General features: G+C 41.4%; 1 protein-coding gene across 1 annotated transcript in view; it reads left to right on the top strand.

Moving 5' to 3' along the window:
- Positions 1-13322: 13322 nt before the first annotated feature.
- KCNC4 (potassium voltage-gated channel subfamily C member 4) overlaps positions 13323-21999 on the top strand; it is a 34617-nt gene continuing 25940 nt past the window's right edge. The window contains exon 1 of the mRNA XM_070939652.1: positions 13323-14030. Coding sequence (XP_070795753.1) covers positions 13383-14030 — 648 coding nt within the window. The 5' untranslated portion in view covers positions 13323-13382. The remainder of the gene's footprint in view (positions 14031-21999) is intronic.

Genomic DNA, 21999 nt, shown 5'->3' with positions numbered 1-21999 from the left:
TTACCTTGCATTGTCTTCTGGGCTCTCTTTTTTTTGGTCCCTTGTTTCAAAAGGCGTAGGGCAGGTGTCAGCATGAGGCTCTTTGGGCCCTCTGCTGTGGCTCCGTCAGGTGATCCCACCACTGGCTGGCCCCTCCCCTCACCCTCCCCTCCCAGTCACTCATCGCCTGGCCTGAGAAGGTAAGGGCAACGGCGGGTGATGGAGAAGTGGCCGGGGCAGAGACAGAGAAAGGGGGGAGAGAGGGGGGAGGGAGGGAGAGAGATGTCAAAAGGGTTTTCTGGTTCCTGGTGTTTTTTAACAACTGGTTCTCTGCCCTAATGACCAGCTGGGTAGGCGTAGCTAGGGAGGTCATGTGACTGGTGGAAGTGAGTGACATCGAGTTGGCCATGCCCACCCAGGTTTTGTGGCTCCCGGTGTTTTCTTTTCTGTGGGAAACAGGTGCAAATGGCTCTTTGAGTGTTTAAGGTTTAGGGCTTAGGGACAATATTCACAGGTTCTTGATAAAGAGCTATAGTGGAGAGTACCATGAATGTTTCCATGGTGTGCTACTTCTATCCAGGTTATAAATTAAGTTGGTTACCCACTCATCAAACCAATCTCAGGAAGCCCGTTTGCCTCCACATTATACTTACATGAATGTTCCTGACTCTGTTCAAAGATATGTCTGAGGAAGCCTTTCCCATCCAAGTGCATTTCCAGGGTGGCAGGGAACCATGGAGGGCATTTGGATGTAGACATCTGCCTTACCAATGGACCTCTATGTTGGTAGAAAACCATTTTGCCCTCCCATATCAGAAGGAAGATACTACTCATTCAGCTTCCTTCATAAGTGGCATCTGAAAGGCTGGGAAAAGATCCCACCAGAGGTGGATGGCAGCACTCTACACAAATCTTGATGACATCTGGCCACATATGCCCCATGTGCCTACTCTTAGTCCCCTCTGGATACTGTACTACTATCTCAAACAGAAGGCATGATTTGTTCTGAGTGCCTCACATAGGTAGCAATGCTAAGTAATTGCCTAAAATTTATTTATTTATTGGTTTGATTTATATGCCGCCCTTCTCCGGAGACTCAGGGCGGCTTACAATGCGTTAAGCAATAGCCTTCATACTTTTGTATATACTTGCTTAGTAGGGCTTTTGCCCCCCCCCCCAAGCGGTGTTCTTTTTTATACAAAGTCAGCTTATTGCCCCCACAAATCGGGTCCTCATTTTACCTACCTTGAAAGGATGGAAGGCTGAGTCAACCTTGAGCCTGGTGAGATTTGAACTTGCAGTAATTGCAGGCAGCTGGTGCTATTTAACAGCACTTTAGTCTGCTGCGCCACCAAGGCTCTTCCAAAATAAAGTTGTATAGGTTCAGACTGCACAGCCTGGAAAAAGTGATACTACTCTGAGACTTAAATAACCACAACATGTCTCTCTGCTCCCAGGATGTTGATCAAAACTTCAACAAAGCTTGTTGATTTTATTCCTTTCTAATCGCAGTTTTGTGACTTTAGCATAAAGAGTGCAAAAGACCATGTATTTTGTAAGAGAAGAGGAGCAAATCTCCAAGATATTCCAATGTTCTGCTGAAGAGTTTTAAGACAATTAACAACAAAGCAACAATGATTGCTCATTTGTACCCTATGACTATCATTAAGTGTTGTAACTTATGATTACAACATGGTCTAGTGAAAAGAAAGACTCCGGGTGACATGATAACAATGTTCCAATATTTGAGGGGATGCCACAAAGACGGATCAATCTATTCTCCAAAGCACCAGAAGGCAAGACAAGAAGCAATGGATGGAAACTCCCTAATCAGGGAGAGAAGCAACCTAGAACTAAGGAGATATTTCCTGACAGTGAGAACAATTAACCAATGGAATGGCTTGTCTTCAGAAATTGTGAGTGCTCTATCACTGGAGTTTTTAAGAAGAGATAGGACAGCCATTTGTCCAGGATGGTATAGCGCCTCCCACTTGAGCAGATCTCCAAGTCCCTTTAAACTTTGTTATTCTGTTAATAAGTAACTTCAGGAACTACCAAGTATGTTGTTCAACAGCACAGTTGAAACAACTTTCTCTGGCCTTGTTGGGAAATGCAACTTGGAAAAGAAGGGGACTATTGTCATAGTAAAGACAGATGGCATGAAAAATACCTATAGTCCTTTGAACTATAAGTTACAGAACAAAATAATATAATTACCAGTCTTCTGAGTTAGTTTCACTCACTTACCAGCCTTGTTCTTCTCAGGGGTAATCCTGCCTATTTCCCTTTCGGTATTTTTCATTCCTTATTTGCCAAGTGTTAATCAACATTTTGTAACTAATTAACGTATGCAATTTTCATGGGGCTAATTCCTCCCTGAGGCATTTTTTTCACCCATACATACAGAAAAAGAAACTTTTTGTACTGATGCAAAACTAGGGTACATTTGTGCATGGAATTTGCATTGATAAGAACCTAGTTGATAGGATGTTTGATAATCACTTATCTCCTCTACAACTGACATAACCTCAGAAGTTTTTAGGAATTATATCTGGGGCTGTTACTGTTGTTCTTCAGCATCTACTGCTTAAGGTATTTACCATATATTGATTTGCTGATCAGGAGGGCTGGCCCTATCTACCAACATTTTGCTTTGATTAAAATCTTTCCTGGTCAGCTTAACATGTTTGTCTGCTGTTTTGCTTTCTGAGGCCTATCTCAGAAAACAAGAGAGGCAGATGTGTTGTTCTAGAATTTTTAGTCTTTGACAAGCTAAAGAGATGCACAATCTGACTTGTGTAAGAAAGAGGATGCACCTGTGAGATTCCAGGAAAAGATTAAGGTTTTTTATGGAGCTGCTAATTAATAGAGGTGACTTGCATCCTCATGGACCCTCCTAAGAACCTTTTCCTGTTCAAATCAAAATTGAGGTGCAGCTCCACAAGATAACAATCTAAAGCCCAGAGAGTTCAGTTTCACACACTGCTAAAGTACCCAAAGTCCTCTCATGCTGAGACTTTTCCAAACAATCTCCTTTATGACACAAAATAAACTAATGGGAGACAGGTGGGCAGGTAAACAATTGTGACAAATCTTTACTGCTAGGACAAGCATGATATCACAGCCAATTAAAAGAGGGAGAAAAACAAAGAGGAGAGACTGTAAGAACCTACAAGGTTGTTGATTATTCTCTTGGCCTTCCATAGTGCTATGTTCCTGCCTAATTTGACACAAAAAGGCTCTGGATTGGATTCTACTCTATCCAGGTCAGTGTTTCCCAGACTTGGCAACTGTAAGATATGTAGACTTCAACTCCCAGAATATTCCAGAATGCCCCAGAACGTAGATTGGAGAAATCTGGAAGCCAAAGTCCACAGATCTTAAAGTTGACAAGTTTGAGAAACATTGGTCTAGGTACTCAGTCACATCTTAGAATAATTACATAGAAATAACTAAACTGAAAAGGCAGCAGCAACAAAGCAAGCTTGTTTTTTCTTGGCTAAGTGGGGTATATTTAACATTTCAGGATTTGTTTATATTTCTGGAGATTAGTCAAGCAATAATGGTATTTTTGATGGATCTGTGCTTAATCACTGTCAACATAATCTTTTCTACCCTAATAATAATTCCACTTTATTCATCCCCTTCAGCTACAGCATATCTCAATAGAACTTTTCTCATACCTAGGATACTTCTTATTGACTTATTTAATTATAGTCTTAAATAAACCTACTTGCTCCCATTAGGCAAATAAATTCTCCAAAGTCATGTGATGTGAAGTTGGTTAAAAAAGATGAAAATTTTCTCAATTTGATCTCAGTCTTTGGAATTCATGTTCCCTTATTAATATTAATGTTAAACTTCAAAAGACATATTACAAGTAGTCCTCGACTTACAACCGTTCATACAGTGACCGTTCAAACGGCACTGAAAAAAGTGATTATGACCATTTTTCACAGTTACAACCTTTATAGCACCCCCATGACCATTTGATCAAAATTTAGATGCTTGGCAACTGGTTCATACTTATGACCATTGCTGTTCCCCAAGGTCATGCGATCCCCTTTTGCAACCTTTTGATAAGCAAAGTCAATGGGGAAGCCATGTTCGCTTAACAAATGGGTACTAACTTATCAACTGCAGTGATTCACTTAACAACTGTGTGAAGAAAGGTCGTAAAATGGGGCAAAACTCACTTAACAAATGTCTCACTTAACAACAGAAATTTTGGGCTCAATTGTGGTTGTAAGTCAAGGACCACCTGTACTTATTGCAGTATCAATCTAAAGTTCATACAGTTCTATACCTAAAATTAAGCATACAGTGTTAAGGATATTCTTGGCTCATAACCGATGTTGTGGGTTATTGAGCAGAGTACCCTTTGAGTAAGTGCATGAAAAGCGACTGGGAGTGGTTGTGAACAATCACAGTCAACATACAAACAAACTGAGTTGTTGTAGTCTTTTACTTTTAGAAAAAGTAAAACAAAGTCCAAAAACAATCCAAATCATACACAGATAAGATGAGAGTTAAAAGATCAATCCAGGGATATTTCAAGTACAAAGTCTTCTTACCAGTTGTAGTCATACACAATAAAACAGTTCTTCTTGAGTTTCAAAACAGGAACAAGTTCAATATCAAAACATTCAATAAATAGTAGAAAGCAACATGTAGCTATGATCAAACAGTGATCATGCAGAGAGATCAGGTAGAGAGTTACAGCAAATAAGCAGGTAAAATGGTGTAGTATCCACACAAGCCATGATCCTGACTTTCCTTAAGTACATTGGCTACAGAGCTTAACCAATCAGGATACAGGATGATGCAATACAGTCTTAAAACAATATAATACCTTTCTGACTGCAAACATACATTGTTGGTTTATATATTGCCTGACCAACTAGTTAGACAAATAACCATTTCCTAACACACAGTATATACACAATTAGAACAGTCTACTTTTCAATATAAATAATCAAATGTAGTATTATTCATTGACTTCAAACAACAAAAAGTAACTTATGTTAGCCCCCTGTAATAATTACATTTATAGATCTGAAATAGCTAACCTAATAGTTAGCTATGGCCAAACACAAATCAGATACCACAGTCAGGAAATGATGCTAGATGTTATGTGACTTCAACTTATGTAATGCTCAAAGCTATCTATATGCTCACAGCAGCATTAAAATAATGCAATAGGCCTTAGTTGCTCAAGGCAGATAGAAAGGAATTAGTCATTGGGTCTCTGCACTTCAAAGATGCTTTGGGTTAATCCAAATGATGAACTAGTTTAAGATACTGTTCTAGATGCAGTTCATCCAATTCAGAGTTTTCAATTTGCCTATATACTGACAATCATGGCACATCTGCTTCAGTGTTTCTCAGCTTTGGTAAGTTTAGAATGCTTAGACTTAAAACTTAAAATTAAAAAGATTTAGAAACACTGCCATATTGTATCGCTTTTTACTCAAACCAGAGAAATTACTGAGTATTCTTAACACCAAGCATCTTGGGGTTATCTCGGATCATGCACTCATATGTCCAGGAGAACAAATATTGATGTGATTGGGACTATAGGTTGATTAGAGGAAAGCTTTTTAATGTACACAGTACCATAAACTATATCTGCCAAAGATCTTGGTTTGACCAGTAAAATTCCAGCTTAGGACGGATCAAACAGCAACAATAATCAACAACCTAGAAAAAATTGCCATTTTTATAGAGGGTAAGGAAGAAGAGTTGAAATATAAACAAGTGATTTCCAGCATGCTGTTGCTGCTATCACCACAGACATAATGTTACTGTTGTACAGAAAGCTTTAGGCCAGACAAGAGGCAATCCCATCACAGCAAGGTAACAAGGATGTGTAGTGGCCCAAAACTGTTTGGGGATGTAAATATCCTCCTATTGATTTATCTCTGTTTTTGGTATGGCATGCTATTACTTACAGTGCTCCAGTGGTGAAATCCTTTGCCACCGGTTCGCTGCCCACGCATGCCAAATGCACACTGGTGTGCACCAAATGCACACAGCACACGTGCAATGCATGCCAAACGCATGCTATGCGCATGCACATGTGCAGTGTGTGCAAAATGCACGCTCCATGCGCATGCACAGTGCACACTAAACACGCATTGAGCACAGAAAAACGAGGCTTGGGAAGGTAAGTAGAACAGCAAGGGGGGAAACAGCTGTGCCGCATGATTTAGATTCACTAGAAAGCAGGGTTTTAAATCATGCAGCACAGCTGATCGTCGAAAATACTGGTTCGGACCAACCGGTAGCTTTTTTTTTTTTACTACCGGTTCGCTGAACTGTTAGCTTTTATCACTACCGGTTTGCCTGAACTGGTGCAAACTGGTAGGATTTCACCACTGCAGTGCTCCTAACACACCAAAATCTGTAATATAGACAGATCACACCTCCCCCCCCCATCACATCCCAGAGAGTCTATTTGACATGGGAAGGTTAAACTTTTCTGATTATGGGGATATATGATATGGTTTCAATCTATATTTAATGTTAGATGTAATTTATATCAATGCTATCTTGATCATCACTTTGGTCACTGATCTGTCTGGGTTTTGTATGAATAAAGTAAAAAGCTAGGTATAAGTAACCAACATGAGTTGCGGAAACTCATAAAAAACACATCAAAGTTGGACATACCTTGAGCCAGTTACCTCTGGAAAATAACTATCTATGGCAGATAAGATGTACGTCCAAATCACACATTCTTTTATAACATCTGTTCATAATACAGGCTATTCTGCACTATTGCATACTTGCAACTCACCACAAGGAAAATTAGTTCCAGCTTTATGGGCCAGCACACTTTAAGCAACACATCAATTCTTATGGGGAAGGATGAAATGGGTTCACACTGCTCCCAACACATATCACTGCCTAATGAAATATGATTATTCCTTCAAGAGCAGATAGACATGGCTACAACACTGGCTTTGCCCTTGAATTAGTCAAGGTCCTTATAAATAAATAGAACTGAGCACTCTGAATAAAAAATCCAAAATGAATAGATAATAATAGTGTATTACCACAGTTACTTCTCTAAGAAAGTCTAAAAAATTTGGTAGGGAAAGACTTATGCTGAGAATTAGTATATAGTGAAGAATGTTCTGTTCTGAGAATTTTAGTTGTTACTAAACAGTCAGCTTATTGGTAGCCCTTTAATGCTATTTTACTGCTGAAGTTGCTGTACTACCCATTAATTATATTTCTCAACCTGCTGTGTAACTTTTGATTCTCTTAAAAAATATGAGTAAATGTAAATTCAAACTATATTAAAATATCAAGAGTTATGTAGGACATTATTCTAAAACTTGGAATTATAATGTCAGGAATTCGGAAGTCGGCTGAAGAATTATTTGGAGGTAGTGAAACACCTTACTTCCTTAACAGAAAATTCACCGTATCCTATTACCCACTCAGCCAGAATGAACAGAAAAACAACATTATCCAAATAAGGAGAAATGGCATCAAAATGGAAGACCCACCCTTCACATCCACAAGAAATCCTGAGTGAGCTGATACTCACTGACCAGGTGTCTACTAGTGATAGTGACAAATCTTGCAGTCTTCTAAGACCATCTAATCCTAGGAAGACTAAATGTGTGTTATTATGTTATTATCCTTAATAATAAACAGGCTGGATATGGGCCAAGACTCAGATGAGGTAACAGTAGCAAGTTGTCATGTCCAGCCATAGGTCAACTGTAAATAAAATTACCGGATTAAAAAGACCATAAAAGATCAAGACTTAACTGATTGACTTTTATTGGCCCCCTGTAGATCAACCCAATTAAGGTCACTATTTACTAAAGTTAAAACTTCTGATGATGAATAATAGATGCTTGCTTGCTGTGTTCATACCTGTTCCTTACTGTAGTACAGCTGACCACCAAAAAAATCTTTGTTTTACAGTTATTAAAATACAAGGAGAAAGTCTTATCAAGTCTTGTGTCAAAGTCACCTGCCAGCATAAGATCAAAACTTGGATATTCTTAAGTGAATTGAGAAAATTGGTTAATTGAGCCCAGCATTTGGTTAAAAAAATCAACATACTGGGTTACATGGATATTTATAATTACAATATTGCATTTGACTAAACTAACTCCAACAGCTAACACCATGTGTATCAACACCTTCTCAGACACAATCCCATGTGGCACTGCAAACAGCATTAAAGGGGTTCACTGAGTAATCATGTAATATTGTATAATATGGGGCGCGGGCCTCCTGTAACAAAATAAAAGTTTCTTTAAAATCTTATGTCCTGGAAATAAGGTTCATCCTTCTTTGGCCTTCTAACCAGCAATGTTGCAAGAAATCAGGAAGATTCCCCTTTATCCCTTGCTCAGGTCTGAGAGTTGGCTCAAGACTGGGACAATTGTTCTGTCAAAAGAGGCTCTGCCTGATAGGAATAGAATGGATTTGTCAAATCAGCTTTATAGCTAGCTTAGGTGGAGATTGGAATGATCTTCAATGGTAATAGAACTTGAGACTCAACACATGGTGGAAAAGATCACAGCAACAGAAAAAACTTGTATTTCAATTGGACAAAAGCACTGAAATCACTGGTGAAGTGCAATTAATTGTCTTTGTCTGTGTTCCTGATTAAACTGTATCTAATGGATGTCCAGGCCAGTAGGGGTGAAGTTATTGGAGTAGATCAGATGATAAATAGTTCTCATGGGATGCTCAGTGAAATCGGTTTGAGAGCTGTGAGTTGGATCAGCTTGCCTGGAGTTGGAATTTGTAGCCAGATGGGAGAAATACCAACTTTTGTTATAACGTTTATTTGGATGTAGAACAAGTTTGGGGGAGGGCATATAAAAGAAAACCAAAATCTTTCATACCAAAGCAGTAGATTATCTGTGATGCCACAACTAGATATCTCTCCTGTCTACATGAGGTTTCTATTGAGCTTATGCCACTAGCTGGCATCAATGGAATGGAGAAGATCTGAATGAATATTTTGTCTGGACTTGCAAGGACATCAGCTGGGGAGCTTCTTCTTTCATGCTCTCCTGGAAATGGATCTATCAAGAAATAGAGCTGCAGTCTGACAGCGGATTCTCACTATAGCTCTCCAGGTAGAACAGAACAATCCAGTCAATGTTGGCATGATTTAAATAGGCAGTCTTCACAGCAAATTGCCTATTCACTCTTATTGGCCCAACACACTGAGGAACTTTTTATTTAGTCAATGTTAATGCCTTGTCTTCTGTAACCTAAGAGGAAAGATATAATGATACCCCCTTTGCAGAGTGAACCTGAGGTTCTAGCCCACATATTCATTCAATGTCCTTCCTACAGCAACTTCTGCCCTACCTTCATATTGTCTTTCTACCTGCTCTGTTCTTTATCTTACCTAACATTTCCAGGATGGTTGCAACATTTATGCCAGTTGCCATTATTTTAAGCAAGGAAACATTCTACATTCTAGTATTTTATAAATATACGTTTTCTTATGCTTTCTATATTGTTTTATGTTTTCTCTGTTACATTTCACTGGTCACAATCTGCAATATACTATGTCTGGTTGCTGCTGGGTAGCAATGTGGAAATAAATAAATAAAATACATATATATCTTCTAGTGTAGTGGTTTTAGTACTTTACTCATAAAGAAGGGTTTTTAAAATTTATATGTATTAGTATTCTACCAGTATCTATAGGGTTTTGCAGTTTGATCCATTTACTTTCTACTAATCATCTCAACACCTAAGTCTTGCAATCTTCTTAAAAAGTTTTTATAAAACATGGTCACCGACCACAATAAAGATACAACTAACACCAACATCTCAACCCCAGCTAATGGGAATTCTGAAATATCAGAGGCAGAGCATTTTACACATTTGCAAAGGAAGAAAGGGAGATTTTGGTAAGATCAGTTAAAGGAGAATGTAGTTTGCTGTGATTCGTAAGTTTGTAATTGAAAATAAGAAACATCCTTAGGATACATTATATAGCACATTTATGATGGAGTTGACACCCAGGAGTAAAACATATATTGTACCTATAGAAGATCCCTGGTTTATTTCCCACTACTTCCAGATGAGGTGTTAAACACCTGGATTCAGTAGGCTAGATGAATAGGAGAATAATAAAATGAAGGGTTCCAAATAATCTTGAAGATATTTTAGCCCAACCTAGGCCCAAGTATCCAGCCTTTGTTTGGGTAAGTCCATGAAGAACAGCCCACCTCTCTTGATCTGTAGAATACCTCTTACAGTCAGAGCATTTTTCCTAATGTGCATCCAAAATCTGCTCCTTGAACTTAAACCAGGGGTGAAATGCTCCCGGTTTGGACCGGCTCGGGCGAGTAGGTAGCGATGGCGGCGGGCAATTCGGAGAACCGGTAGCAAAAATCCCTGCCCCCGCCCCCCATGCCCAGCTGAGCCGCGCTATCATCAGAGTCTTTTTTTCCTTTTAAATGGCTCTGATGAGTTGCTAATCAGGCAACTCAGCTTGGATCGCCAGAGCCATGTAAAAGAAAAAAAGTTTCTTCCCCCCCCCCCCCCGCTCCCCCCCCCCGTCTCCAGCTTGCTTACCTTAGCTGATGGTCTCAACGCTGTAATACCTGCAATCTATTGCATCAGCAAGCAACTGAATCTCCCTGCCTGCAATCAAGCTCATTGGTGTGCAGCTCTATCTGCAACTTTAAGACTTGTGGACTTCAACTCCCAGCAAAGCTGGCTGAGGAATTCTGGGAGTTGAAGTCCAGAAGTCTTAAATTTGCCAAGGTTGGAGACCCCTGTTCTATTGGGTAAGTTTTTTTCTCCTTTGGGAGCTTTAAAAAAATAGTTAATTGGGGTTTTTTTTAGTTGTTCTTTTTTTAGACCTAGCCATTTAAAGTTTAGGAAGTTTTAAATTTAGCTGCTTTTATATAGAAATAAAAATAAATTAAAATAAAATAATATTTGTGCAGCTGAGATTTAGTGTGTTTCTGTAGTGTTTCACTCTAACTACACAAACACAAAATCTCACAAAGCTGTATGTGGAATTTTATGTGTGTAAAGTGTGAAAGTTGGTTTTTTGGGCTTTCTTGTGGCTGTGTGAGGTTCCTGCTTGTTGCAGGGGCCATTTTGGGTCTAGCACAGCTGCTTTTACATTGTGGGTGAGCCAGTTGTGTTGTGTTGTGTTTTGTAGGTTAAAAAAGGGCAAAGAAGTGACATTGACTTGGCCACGCCCACCCAGTCACCTTACTAAGCCTCGTCCACTAATTAAGCTATGCCCACAGAACCGGTAGCAAAAAATTTAGATTTCACCCCTGACTTAAACCCACTGGATTTGCTCTCTGACCTTATGTGTAAAGTAACTTCCTCTGCGCCATAAGCATTTATTGTCTGCAACTCACTCTTTGTACAACATGGAGTATTCGGTCTGGGGCAGGAATACTAACAAGTCAAAAAGAAACGAAATGCAAGGCATCAGTAGCAACAAGGAATCATAGCCGTTGCCAAGCAACGCAGACAGCGATCGGCTGGATGGACCAAAAGTACGGACTCACTTCTTCTCTAAATCCATCTCTCGTGTTCTTTGTCGCTATTGGTATAAAACTAATAGCGCTTCTTCTCCTGAAACGATTCAAGGTTTCAGATTTCTCATTTTCTGCATTCGATCGGGGAAGGATTAGGATCTCCTTTGGATCTTTCTAGCGCATTTGTACTACTCAGCGAAAGAGGTTTTTTTTCCCCCGTTTCCCCCACTCCTTTGCTAGATAAAATGCAAAAGGAAACAAGCAGCGAGCCCGGCCCATAATCGCCCGCTCGCCCCGATCGCGCAAAGGCAGAAAGCATCTTGCCAGCTCCCGCTCGGCTTGCAAAACGGGCTGGGCTGGGCAGGGCCGGGCATTGACGAGCTCGAGTATCCGGGCAACGGGCGAGCGCAAACAAAGCCATTCCGAGGCAAACCGGCGGGGCTACCAAATCCGCGGCGCCCTGCAGCGAGCGCCCCCTCTGGGCTGCAAGAGAAACGCTTCTGTTTGGCTTTGCGCTTCCAATGGCTTTTCGGCTCGGCGGGTTTGGGCTCGGCTTTGGCGTCCGGACGCCGCCGGCAACAGGTTGCTTTGTGGCAAAGAAGAGCCACGCGGGCGCCCCTCCTCCGCAGACTCTCTCTCTCCTCCCGCCTTTGCTCGCGCGGCAACTTGTGGCTTGCGCCGAGCTGCCCCTCGCGGCCAGCCCTTCCCTCGACAGCCCCTCCCAGTCCTGGAGGAGGGGAAAGCGAGGCGAGCGCACGCGAGAGAGAGCCCAAGTCGCCCGAGCGGTGCGCTCCTTCCACTCCCTCTTCGCCCTCCCACAGTTTGAAAATGAGACAGCGCCAAGCGGCCTCGGGTTGCTCCCGCTTTCTCGCCAGCGCACCTGACGCCCGACCAGCCCACCCGCCCCCTTTCGCCTCGGCCGCGGCAAGACCGCTGCTCTCCCGCTTAGACCCCACGGTCTCCGACGGGAAGCGGATCCTCCTATCGGAAGCCTGAACCTCGGTTATCCAAAGCCACCCGGACGGAGACAGCCAAGCCCCGCACGGAGCCTCCCTGCCCCTCTGCGATTTGCGACGGCGGAACCCTTCAGCCTAAGAGGCGACTGCCGAGGATGCGCCTCGGTACATCGGCTTTTCTTACCGGCTCTTCGCCTCGTCCAGGGAAACGGCCCGGGAGCTTCGTGCTGCGCTGACAAGGGGGGTGTCGGGGTGTCGTTGTTTTGTGTCTTCCGACTGCCTGGAAGGGAAAGGCGGGGGGGGGGGGTTTGGGAACGAGGGGGAGGCAAAGGCGAGACCCGGCGAATTGGTTGCGTATCTCGGGCGGTGCGTGGGAGAGAGAGAAGCGTGTTTACCCGAGGAGGTCTTCCGAAGTTTAAAATCGCCTTGGAAAGTCACGTCGAGCTTCTCTTCTCGACTTTGCAAGACGGGGCTCTTCAGCAACCGGCGGCGGAAAGCACAAGAGGCGTTTCTCCTAGGAATCTCTTCTGGTGGTGTTTGGTTCTCCGGTTCCTTTTCGCTTGGCCAAGGAGCCTGTGCCCTGGATGAATTGTCCGCCCCGCCGCTTCAGGTCTGTGGCCGTTTGCTTCCAGCCCGCCCAACAGGAGATCTAAATCCTTCTGCTATCTTGGTTGGCCAGACAGGGCCGTTTCCTTCCACGTCGGGGCTTTGCTCCCGGCTCACCGAGGCACTTGTTGCAGCTCCTCGCTGGGGGTTGGGAGGGCTTGAGGAGACTTCCTTTCCTCCCCCCAAAAATAACGGCGGGCGTTCCAGCCGACACCATCTCACCAGGGCACGAGACTGGGGCAGGGCCTCTCTCTGCTTCTTCCCCCCTCCCCCCCCTGCTTCTGGACCAGAAGGAAAAGGGTTATCAGAAGCACTTCTGGCCCACCTAACCTAATCTATGATCAGCTCCGTGTGTGTCTCATCTTACCGAGGGCGCAAATCAGGGAATAAGCCACCCTCCAAAACATGCCTGAAGGAAGAGATGGGCAAAGGAGAAGAGTCCGACAAGATCACGATCAACGTGGGCGGCACCCGGCATGAGACCTACAAGAGCACTTTGCGTACCCTGCCTGGGACCCGCCTGGCCTGGCTGGCAGATCCCGATGCCCAGAGCAATTTTGACTTTGATGGGAAAAGCAATGAGTTTTTCTTTGACCGCCACCCAGGCATTTTCTCTTACGTCTTGAACTACTACCGCACGGGCAAACTACACTGCCCGGCGGACATCTGTGGGCCCCTCTTTGAAGAGGAGCTGACCTACTGGGGCATTGACGAGACTGATGTGGAGCCTTGCTGCTGGATGACTTATCGGCAGCACCGGGATGCGGAGGAAGCCCTGGATATCTTCGAGAGCCCTGAGCCTGGTAGCGGGCTGGCTGGGGAAGAGACTGAAGATGAAGGGGCCCGGGAGATGACCCTTCAACACCTGGGCATGGAGGATAGGCCTCCTGGGGCCTCAGGAGGAGGAGGAAGTGGCTGTTGCCGGAACTGGCAGCCTAAGATGTGGGCACTTTTTGAGGATCCCTATTCATCAAAGGCAGCCCGGGTGAGTCTGTAAGAGAGGGCAGGAAGAGCTGGTTTCCTAGGGTGGATGGGTAGGTGGGTAGGTATATGCCCCACTTCTAATGCCTAGGATACAATTGGATGCCCTTCTGATATGTAGGACTACAAGTCCCATCATTCCCAGGCAACAATACCAGTGACCAGGCACTGTATTGTAGCATATCTGATTGGGGAAGATTGAATTAATCACTTGGGTATGGGGGCAGGCAAAACAAAAAAGCCCTCCCCGCTCCCTCAGTATGTTTCTTTGCAGATTTACTACTGTAGTTGCTTTACATTTCAAGCTCTCAAAGTTTTCAGTGTAGTTCTTCACTTGAGAGTGACCCCTGCTTGCTCTACTGCTGCTTCTCTTCTCTTACTTTCCCCTTTATTTGCCGTTTCTGATACAGGTAACATGTCTTGCTCTTTTTCATTGTGTATGTGTTTTTTATTGTGCATGGTGAAGACTTAGCTGTTTTATGTTCCCGTTATTTATCAGTACTGCACACAGGTACTCTCTGCAGACGAGAACAGAGCTTATATTTAGGGGTCTCTTTGGAGGTTTGGAAAAATCTGCTTACCAGCACACCCTTGGAACAGAGTTTTTTTCCTCCCGTTGAATCCAACATTAGACAGAGTTTGGAGAAAGCCTAATTAGATCCCCTCCCTTTGTATATTCTATTTTTCTAGCTGCAGGATTGCCAGGTGCTCTGAATTTACTAGTGGTATAAGATGTAGTGTACCTCAGAAGAGGGATAGTACTGGTCGATCCCTTGGTATTAGTTAGACATTTCTAATTCTCCATTATTAAAGAATAATAACAGGAAAACGATTTTTCCATTGAAATTAGGTAGTTAATTTCTGTACTCTGAATTAAGTTTGGTACAGAAAATTTCCTCCTAAGCTGTGAGACATCCAACGGGCTCCATCAAGAAAGATTTCATTTGTCCAAGCAATTAAATTTCTGTTGTGTCTGCATGTTTATGTACACATACACCCACACAATAAACATCAAAGAAACTTACTAGACTTACTTTTGTCCTGTATTTTTCATTCTATTCTGCTATGTGATGTTTTCCTGTCGTTTTCCCATATCTGAATTAATTTACCCTTAATATTTTCAATAAGAGCCTTGGTGGCGCAGCAGACTAAAGCGCTGTTAAGTAACACCAGCTGCCTGCAATTACTGCAAGTTCAAATCTCACCAGGCTCAAGGTTGACTCAGCCTTCCATCCTTCCGAGGTAGGTAAAATGAGGACCCGGATTGTGGGGGCAATAAGCTGACTTTGTATAAAAAGGAACACCGCTTAGGGGCTGGCCGAAAACCCTACTAAGCAGGTATATACAAAAGTATGAAGGCTATTGCTTAACGCATTGTAAGCCGCCCTGAGTCTCCGGAGAAGGGTGGCATATAAATTGAATCAATCAATCAATCAATCAATCAATCAATCAATCAATCAATAAATAAATAAATAAATAAATAAATAACATGCAAACAAATCAGCAATACCTTGCTGGTACAAATTGAGGTCTGATAGAAATCCCTGTATTAGTCTTCTATAGAGATTCTGTTTCCCTTTTTAAAAAGAAACTTTGTGCATTTTAATAGAAATATATCATTTTTATTCCCAATCAAGCCCATATAAATTAGTAATGGACAATGTCCACTCTTCTTTGCTGTTCCTTTTTTTTTTTAAGTTTACTTTTGCGATACAAGCATACTTTTTACATTCAAGAAACAAATATCCACATATATGTTTTAGAACATAGAATAACGCGATTGGAAGAGACCTTGGAGGTCTTTTAGTCCAACCCCTGCTCAAGCTGGAGACCCTATATAATTTTGGACAAATGATTGTCCAATCTCTTTTTGAAAGCCTCCAGTAATGAATTTCTTGTCACATGGTATAAATACATTCTTGCCATATATTTCTGAGCTTTCCATCTTGTGTATAACACTTGGATGAAGAACATAGTAAGATTTAAAAGTGTAAACTCTGAACCAGAGGATAAGAGCCTTGGTGGTGCAGCAGACTAAAGTGCTGTTAAGTAGCACTAGCTGCCTGCAGTTACTGAAAGTTCAAATCTCACCAGGCTCAAGGTTGACTCAGCTTTCCGTCCTTTCAAAGTAGGTAAAATGAGGACCCGGATTGTGGGGGCAATAAGCTGACTTTGTATAAAAAAAGAACACCGCTTGGAGGGGGGGCGAAAGCCCTACTAAGCAGGTATATACAAAAGTATGAAGGCTATTGCTTAACGCATTGTAAGCTGCCCTGAGTCTCCGGAGAAGGGCGGCATATAAATCGAAACAATAAATAAATAAATAAATAGTTTTGCTTCTCATAAAGTTCACTTCAAAATGTGTATTCCATAGGGAGGGTTAACTGGGAAGTGCCAATAAAATTTATCCAAAATATTTTCTTTCACCTAAATTCAGACAATTTAGGCATTCATATCCCCAAAAGATTAGTTTTAAATAGAATTTATAACTATTTAAGTCTCAAAAGTCTTAGATTTCCAAATTACTGTTGATCAGAAGATATAAACAGATTTATTGAAAATCATCTTCTGGGTTTTTCTGTATCACCTTTGGTTGAATCTTGCTTACTTAAGGAAAAAAACAACAACTCTGATTATTCTTCATGGCCAGGTGATAAAAAGTTGATCATAGGTGAGAAATAAACAATTTTGCTAATAAGGATCACCGGTATCTAGCAAATGGAGAGTGAGGACAGCCTCCTTCCAGCTTGTTATGAATCCATGAAAACAGGGCTATTTCTGTTCAGTTTTCCCTCAGTAGCTAACTACCTTTTTAAATCTTTTTCTTTTTTTAAAGGAAAGAATCAGTGTTATTAATTAGGAAAATATTTCAACCTGTTGGAGAAGATAAAAATAAGTGATCTAATGCCAAGGTCAGATAAAGAATTTGGAAAGAAACATGGATTTCCAGGGCACAGAGCCATTACATAAGAGCATCCAATATTGCCTCAATTAAAGGAAACAAAATATATATTAACATCTGACCAGTCTATCCTGGTTGATTCCACTGCACTCTAAAAGAATTGATAACAGTTGGCAATTGAGGTTCAATTCTTCTTCATTTCCAGGCTTCTTTCCAACTATGATAAGGATTAAAAAAAAAAAAACTAGAAAAAAAATCAGCAAAGTTATCTCAACGTTTATCAAGTACCTATTCTAATATCAGTACTGAATTCAAAAAGAATGTTTAAACAGTGAATAAAACATGAATGGGATATCTTGCAAAGTGCTTTTATAATTAGCTAGTGCAGAAAAACCCTTTTTCCTAAGAAGTTCTATTGTAAAGGAAAGTCATGTGAACATGTTGTGACAGCTTCATCCCCAAAATATATCTATTTGTTCATAAATTCACTACAGTCGTCTGCCTTCCATCCATCCCTCATTACACAACAGCCATTTTGTTGACTCCCACCTCTCTTCATCTTCCTGTAGGGCAGTAGCCCCCAACCTTTTGGGCACCAGGGACCAGTTCCATGGAGAGAGGTTTTTCAACAGTCCAGAGTGCGTGTGGTTTCACGTGCTGCCTGCATCCTGCAGATGGGGCTTCGCTTGTTTGCGCGGACCAGTTTCTGGCATGCCGTGGACCGGTGCTGGGACCCCTGCTGTAGGGCACTGTTTTTCAAACTTGCCAACATTAAGATACTGGACTTCCAACTGTCAGAATTTCCCAGTTAGTTGATCTTAATGTTGCCAAGTTTGAAAAGCATTGCAGTAAAACCACAGAGGGCATAATATAACCTGCCAGACAGAATCTCAAGAAGTCTCCATCGTAATCCTGATTGTGGGGTAGTTTCTCCAAACTGGCCATGAGGAGAAAAACACTCTCATCCTCCTAGCAAGGCAAACAAACCCTTTCTGGTGAGGGGAAAAAGCATCAGTGAAGGAAACAGCTGTCCTTAATCATAAGGAGCCGCATAGGGAGTTGATGGAAGCCCAGTAGTGGAAAATGGCCGAGAACAGGAACTTAAGGCATATCTTTGGTATCCAGGACAAGCAACCAAGATAGGCAGACCACAGAAAAGAGAGCAACAAACGTCATTCTATTCTTCCATCATGTATATCAACATGCAAGTAGGACTCTCATTGTTAGAAACCTCGCTGTTTGTGTAGATATAGGAGCAAGTGTGTGGAGGATTTCAGAATTTCAGCATGAGAGACATCTCGGACTTTCCTCCTCATAGGTATCCTTGATGGTTGTGATACCAGAACTCCAAGGATGAGTTCTGTAATGGAGAATCATTGCAACAGACTGGTACACATCTGATTCATACATGATTTGCTTAATTGTAGTTTGTTGAATGGACCATATAAATGTCTTATATTTCAGTAAAAATTGATTATCTATGGCAGTGATGGCTAACCTTTTTGCCGTCGCTTGCCAAAAGTGGGGGAAGCGTGGGGGGTTTGTGCGTGTGTGTACCCACACCCATAATTCAATGTGCCCTGTCCATTCAATGTGTGACCCCCCCCCACGCTCTCTCCACTTTTGGCCCGGTAGGCCCATTTTTTTCCCTCCCCAGGCTCCAGAGGCTTTCTAGGAGCCTGGGGAAAGTGAAAAACTGCCTTCCCCATCCCCCCGAATGCCCTCTGGAGGCTGGAAACAGCCTGTTTCCTGATTTCCGGTGGCCTGGAGGGGCTGAAAATCAGGTGGCTGGTGCGCAAATGCGTGCTGGAGCTGAGTTAGGGCAACACTCGCATGCCCACAGATACGGCTCCGCATGCCACCTGTGGCACCCGTGCCATAGCTTCATCATCACGGATCTATGGAATGATTTGAGAGCAAAGGAGCAATGTTACTTTTGGTAAGAAAAGTGTCCAGGCTCCATTCTGCTTGGGGACATGATTTCTAATTTGCACAGTTTGCTCCTAATCCTAGATTATATGAGTTGGTTATGGTCCCAGCAGGTAGGACTGCTTCTAGTAATCTAGTGCAATTTTGATACTTTTTGAGAAGAAGGCTTGACTTGAAGAAGGCTTTATTTTTATTTTATTTTTGTTATCAGAGTTTTACCATTCTTTAATTTTGGTTTAAAATCTTTGATTTTAAAACTCTTTAATATTATGTAGTGTAGTTATTCTTATCTACTGAAATAGAAAGGCAACATATAGCTGGATTAAACAGAAACAGTTAAGACTCATATACATAATACCACTCATTTTAAATATATACACAAATGTACAGTTATATTTCTTCAAGAAAGTTAAAAACAATATTCCACAATGATTTCAAAGTTGCAGTGTGTTTGACTACACTAACCGTCCCTTTCTAAGTTCATAATGGAGAGTGGGCAACTATTACATCAATTCTGACCAACTTTTCTCTTTAGTTCAAAAGCACCTCTGTAACACAATTCATATTTTTTTTACAAGACTGATTTGCTAGATGTCCAGCACACCATGGGTAGTGGTAGTTTCATTGTTTATTTGTAAGTTAGAAAGCCTACATGAATTGACTTGGATAATTTATGCCATTGGGTTATTATAATAATAAGCAAATAGTCTCATTTGTCTCATGCAAGCAGTTTGGGTGTCCATGGAACTGTTGTGAGCCATGATGTGGGATGAAGCTTCTCCATTATTGCTTCCAGGTTTTGGGACTACCCACCACATAAGACACTTAGACTAGTCCTTTGGCACACAAAGTTTTTAGTAGATAGTTCAAAAGAACAGGGAGCTGTGGATCGATTACATCTTCTTTTGTGCGGGGTGTACCATTTGCCACCTCTTAATTACTCGCCAAAGTTTTTGATAAGCAGTTTGTATGTGAGTGATGGGTCCTTTGTAGTTTTTGTTGAAAGAGGAGGCAAATGGCAGATTGTTGGGGACAATATGCTGACTCTGTAAACCGCTTAGAGAAGGCTGTAAAGCCCTGTGAAGTGGTATATAAGACTAAGTGCTATTGCTATTGGAGGAAGAGGCTGGTCTTCTTCAGCTGCCACTGCAGATAGTCTTTGCAGAAGCCACCCAGCTAGAATCATGAAGGACAGGATTGAAAATTTGATAGGAGAAGGCAGAAGGGGGCTCTAAAGCAAAATGAAATGAGTTTAAGGAAACTAAAGCTATTTTAATTAATTGACAGGCTAGTAATAACTTTTTATAGCAATTGAAACAGCATTTCTCCTAAAGATACCTACAAAGCAGTGGTGGTTTGCTCCCAGTTCTGTCCGGTTTTTGAGAACCGGTAGTAAAAGCGGTGGGAGGCTCCGGCCACCCGCCTGGATGTCATAAGGAACGATCTGCACATGCGCGCTCCCATTGCGAACTGGTAGTAAAGGTAAATAGAACCTATCCCTGCTACAAAGGTCCCATTTTGAACCTCGTATAGAGCATGACAGGCAACTTTTGCCCACCTTGTTTCACATCATGTCATGCCTAGAAGTGAGGGGACCATTTACAATGTCTTTTGGAGTGATTGAAACCCTTCAGGAAAGCACTCCTTTGAATCTTTGTTCCACCTTTAAATTAAATTAAATTAAATTAAATTGATAACGTTCTAAATTGATCACTGTAATATTACACTGTACTGGAGCTAAATAGGAAGGCTATCAACAAGCCCCCATTGGTTCAGAAAGGGACAAGTAAATTATTGAATTTATAGGACCAATTTATACCAGAATTCTTCAGCTAATGAGGACTGGCCATTGCACCTTTGTCTGATTGTATGCTATGTCTCCTCTTATAAACAAAGGTGGCTTAGAAATCACAGCTCTATCCAGTGTTTGTTTACAGTGCTCTCTCTGGCTCTGGCTTGTTCATTTGGCTTTCGGTAGCTTGTTTTGACAGGAAAAAATCAAAGTCCCTGGATTAGGCAGCGTGCCAAATTATTGTCCAAGGTGTGTTAGTTGTACTACTTCAGGAGGAACAAGTGGTTATTGCTCATTTTGAAAAAAAATCTGGTTTAGTGTGTTACAAAAATATAATGGGTAGCTTGTTTCCAGATTCAAGAATTGAGCTTTGATTTACAAATGCTGTTTGTTTTGAGGTCAGGGAAGGAAAGAAAATTGAACCTCTAATATGCTATCATCTCATATCAAGTTATTTTCTTTTCACTGAAAGGGGAAGAATCTCTTGGAAATGATTACAGAAAAATCACAATGTTAAGGAAGGCAATTTTTGCCACTATTTCTGATACGTATTTTACTAATACTAAAACACAAGTTTTGCCAAAATTCTGTTTATTTTTGGGCTGCTGATTTTAAATTAATTTTAAATTTAAAATATTTTTATGGAAGTGTACTGTTACCTTAGCAGAATTATTTTGACCCGTCCTTTTATATAAGTGTATTTACTAAAGGAGAGAAAAAAAAATAATAATTCTGGTTTAGTGCATCATATAAATATAATGGGTGGCTTGTTTCCAAATTTAAGAATTGAGCTTAAGAATGCTCAGTTAAGAATGAGTTGTTTTATGGTTATTTTTAGTAGGCTTTTTTGTGGGAGTTTGGAGGAAAAGATAGTACAGAGATAAGTAAAGTTACTAGCATTCCTTTCTGCACTTGTACGCTCAGATTACCATGTCCATCCAGAAAACATATATTAATATGTTTATGTTATATTAATGACCTTTTGAGTTGATTTCCACACTATGCCACTGTAATGGTTATAGGTTAACCAATGCCATAGAGGAGAATTGAAAATCCCTTGACTTTTGCAACCTCTTGGTAATTCAGTAAGAGTGTTTGGTAGACTGGTTTTTTAGTGGGTTGATGAAAATGGTGCATATTTGTGTGTGTATTCTTGTACTTTTACATTTGTCCCAGTTATGCAGGTTTTGAAATATCCTGCATTTTGAGGAGCTGCAGCCAAGAATTTTTCTTTAGAAAACAGGCTGGAAATGCTATCAAGGGGGTATCATTGAGTAGGCTCAATGTCAAATGACATTTAAGGAAATGGACAAATTTTTTTTTTGGAAGTGTGTTTAAGCATTATTTTCT

This window comes from Pituophis catenifer, unplaced genomic scaffold, assembly GCF_029215685.1.
Source record: "Pituophis catenifer annectens isolate HBS135680 unplaced genomic scaffold, rPitCat1.0.hap2 SCAF_3, whole genome shotgun sequence".
Classification (NCBI taxonomy): Eukaryota; Metazoa; Chordata; class Lepidosauria; order Squamata; family Colubridae; genus Pituophis; species Pituophis catenifer.
This window is presented reverse-complemented; position numbering and strand designations above follow the sequence as displayed.